This window comes from Micropterus dolomieu, linkage group LG18, assembly GCF_021292245.1.
Source record: "Micropterus dolomieu isolate WLL.071019.BEF.003 ecotype Adirondacks linkage group LG18, ASM2129224v1, whole genome shotgun sequence".
Classification (NCBI taxonomy): Eukaryota; Metazoa; Chordata; class Actinopteri; order Centrarchiformes; family Centrarchidae; genus Micropterus; species Micropterus dolomieu.
In genome coordinates, this window is record NC_060167.1 from 35,225,234 (window position 1) to 35,228,446 (window position 3,213).

The following is a 3,213-nucleotide window of genomic DNA, read 5'->3' on the forward strand; positions in this document are numbered from 1 at the left end:
CCTCGCAGGACTGGTAGCCTTTTAACAGGTTTATGTGACAGACTCTAGTTTTGCGCCTTCTGTCCGGGGTACAAAGCACATAATCAGTGTCACTAAGACGCTCCTTAATGACATACGGACCGGAGAATTTAGCTGTGAAGACTGAGCTGGTGGTGGGCAGTAGCACCAAAACTTTATCTCCCACCTCAAACCTGCGGGATGTGGCAGCACGATCATAATAGCGCTTCATAGCTGATTGAGACTCACGGAGGGTGGCTCTAGCGAGGGCGTTGACTCGTTGCAGACGCTCCTGGAACTGGGTAACGTAGTCTAACACATGCTTTTTGGGCAAAGACTCACATGACAGGAACTGGTCATGCAGCGACTTAAGCGGCCCACGGGGTGTGTGGCCAAAAACAAGCTGTGCAGGACTAAAGCCAATAGACTCCTGCACAGCATCACGAGCCGCAAATAGGACAAAGGGAAATCCCTCGTCCCACTGTTTCTCTGTCTCCACACAGTATTTTCTGAGCATCGACTTTAGTGTCTGATGCCAGCGTTCTAAAGCTCCTTGCGACTGGGGGTGATACGCCGAGGACACAATGTGATGCACACTCAAACTCTTGAGTACCTGTCTGAAGAGACCAGACTTAAAATTAGAGCCCTGGTCGGTCTGGATCACACGCGGCAATCCAAAAGTAGAGAAAAACTTCAGTAAAACCTTTACTACGGCAGTAGCGGTTATCGACCGGAGCGGAATAGCCTCTGGGTAACGAGTGGCGGCGCACATAATAGTCAATAAGTACTGATTACCACTTTTAGTTCGAGGTGGAGGGCCAACACAGTCAATAATCACCCGCTCAAAGGGCGCTGCTATCACAGGAATGGGATTTAAAGGCGCGGGGGGGACAGTCTGATTAGGTTTCCCGACAACCTGACACACATGGCATGCACGGCAGTGTTTAGAAACATCAGACTTTAGACCTGGCCAATAGAAATGACGGAGGATGGCTTGGTATGTTTTGGTTATGCCCAAATGTCCTGCCCACTTACTCTCATGTGCCACTGACAACACCTGTTGGCGGCATCCGGCAGGAACAACTATCTGATAAACAGAGTCACAGTCAGAATCACCAGTTACGAAGGAAGACCATTTACGTAACAGCATCTCACCATCCATAACATATGCTACTTTCTCACCCCTTGCTTTGTCATTACTCAGCACCTTGGAAAAGCACCCTTTTAGGGTCGGGTCTGCTTTCTGCATCTGGCTCAAGCGCGCTCGGTTGACTGGAAATGCCGCTTCTCCAGCGGACGGCAGTTCCGGGCCAGCCGGGGGCCTTTGATTAGCAGACTCGTCCTGGGTTGGTAATACGGAGCTCTCAACCTCTTTCTCGCTTTCTGTGTCACCTGAAAAAAGTGACAGGAACAAACTGTCACGCTTCATAGTCATCGGGGCTAATGTCATGGGAGCGTGCGCGAGTTACAGCGCATGCAGGAAACACATTCGGGGGGGTCTGATCTGAGGTCTGGATCCCATCACACTGAGGGCGATCCAGAACTTCTAATGTGGGAGTTACCTTACCTCCCGCAATATCGTTCCCCATCAGGAGCATGATACCGGGGATTGGCAGTTCAGTACAAACCGCTACTGGGAAGAAACCAGTAGCCAGGGAGGACTGAATATGGACGCAGTGCACTGGTCGTGGCACGTAACCCATCTCAACTTCCCTAAGAACAGAACTGTAGTGACAGGCAGAGCTATCAGAGAAAGGCAAAACTGAAGAAAGGATTACAGATTGCGAACATGCAGTATCTCTCAAAGCACATATTGGGCGTTTATCAGCTGACTCCCCAGTCAGTGACACAAAGGCATCAAACATGAATGGCTTAAAACAGTCATCAATTTTCTGGTCAGACAAGTAAGTGTTCACCCCACGATCTGCTTTAATCAGTCCTACCCCTTTTGGTTGAACAGAGCGTGAGGACTGCTCTCTGCGTTTTAGTGTCAAGCAATTTGCAATGACATGGCCAACTTGGTGACAGTAATAGCACTCCCGTTCCTCTTTAAGCCCACGTGGTTTTGATGGTCTAGGAGGAGAAGGGAGATGCGAAACAGCAGAGACTGGAGGAAAAACAGACTTATGAGTTAACATATACTCATCTGCCAGGACAGCAGCAGCAGAAAGTGTGCTCACTTTCTGTTCATTCAAGTATACAACAATACGCTCAGATAAACAGTTCTTGAAATCCTCTAGCAGGATCAGTTCTCTCAAGGCATTGACGTCATTTACCTTACATGTTGTGCACCATTTATCAAATAGAGTTCCCTTCTCACAGGCAAACTCAACATAGGTCTGAGTAGAGGTTTTCTTGTGACCCCCTTAAAGGGTGCCTCTCACATTCTGTAGCTCACAAAGGTTTTTACTGACAAGAGTCACTTAAGCCGGCAACCGACAGAAACAGGTAAATTTAACACTCAAGACATTCACAGGGGTACACAACCAACAACAAGGCGAACTGATCACTGGCTCACAGTCGCCTCGAACTGCAGGAACACAAACTATTTGTAGGCCAGATAGTAACCAAACAAACAATTTTCCCCCTTAAAGGGTGCCTCTCACATTCTGTAGCTCACAAAGGTTTTTACTGACAAGAATCACTTAAGCCGGCAACCGACAGAAACAGGTAAATTTAACACTCAAGACATTCACAGGGGTACACAACCAACGAACTGCAGGAACACAAACTATTTGTAGGCCAGCTGGTGTTGATTGGAGAGTTCTGGTTGGCAGGTTCGGTAGGATCCTCAGCCACACCAATCAGACGCCAGCAAACCGCAACCAGGAAGTGGGTGGTTCCAGGTCCAGGGGAACCAATCCTCGACAGGTGCTTGCCGTGGGGATCGTCCGGGATCTAAATCTTTTGTTACAACCCAGCTCGTTAGGGTAGGGCAGTAACAAGGTATTTGGGTTAAATTAAGGTGGTAAGGACAACTGAATTCAGGTTGAGTCAAAGTTTAATTAAATGAGTGGTCTTCAAAAAAAACACAACAAAAGGAGGCTATGTAGGTACTGACAATAAAACACTTAACAAAAGGAGGTCAGTACCTACATGCGGTACAGGAATGTAGTGTAACCAAACAAACAATTTTCCCCCTTAAAGGGTGCCTCTCACATTCTGTAGCTCACAAAGGTTTTTACTGACAAGAGTCACTTACACACTCACACACAC

The 3,213-nt window shown here is 47.8% G+C and overlaps 1 protein-coding gene across 1 annotated transcript in view; it reads right to left on the reverse strand.

Annotated features, from left to right (window-relative positions):
- Positions 1 to 2,540, reverse strand: part of LOC123987102 — a 28,026-nt gene extending 25,486 nt beyond the window's left edge. The window contains exons 1-3 of the mRNA XM_046075717.1: positions 2,274 to 2,540; positions 1,565 to 2,104; positions 7 to 1,389 (exon numbers count right to left, since the gene is read on the reverse strand). Coding sequence (XP_045931673.1) covers positions 7 to 1,389; positions 1,565 to 1,862 — 1,681 coding nt within the window. The 5' untranslated portion in view covers positions 1,863 to 2,104; positions 2,274 to 2,540. The remainder of the gene's footprint in view (positions 1 to 6; positions 1,390 to 1,564; positions 2,105 to 2,273) is intronic.
- Between the last annotated feature and the right edge of the window lie 673 nt (positions 2,541 to 3,213).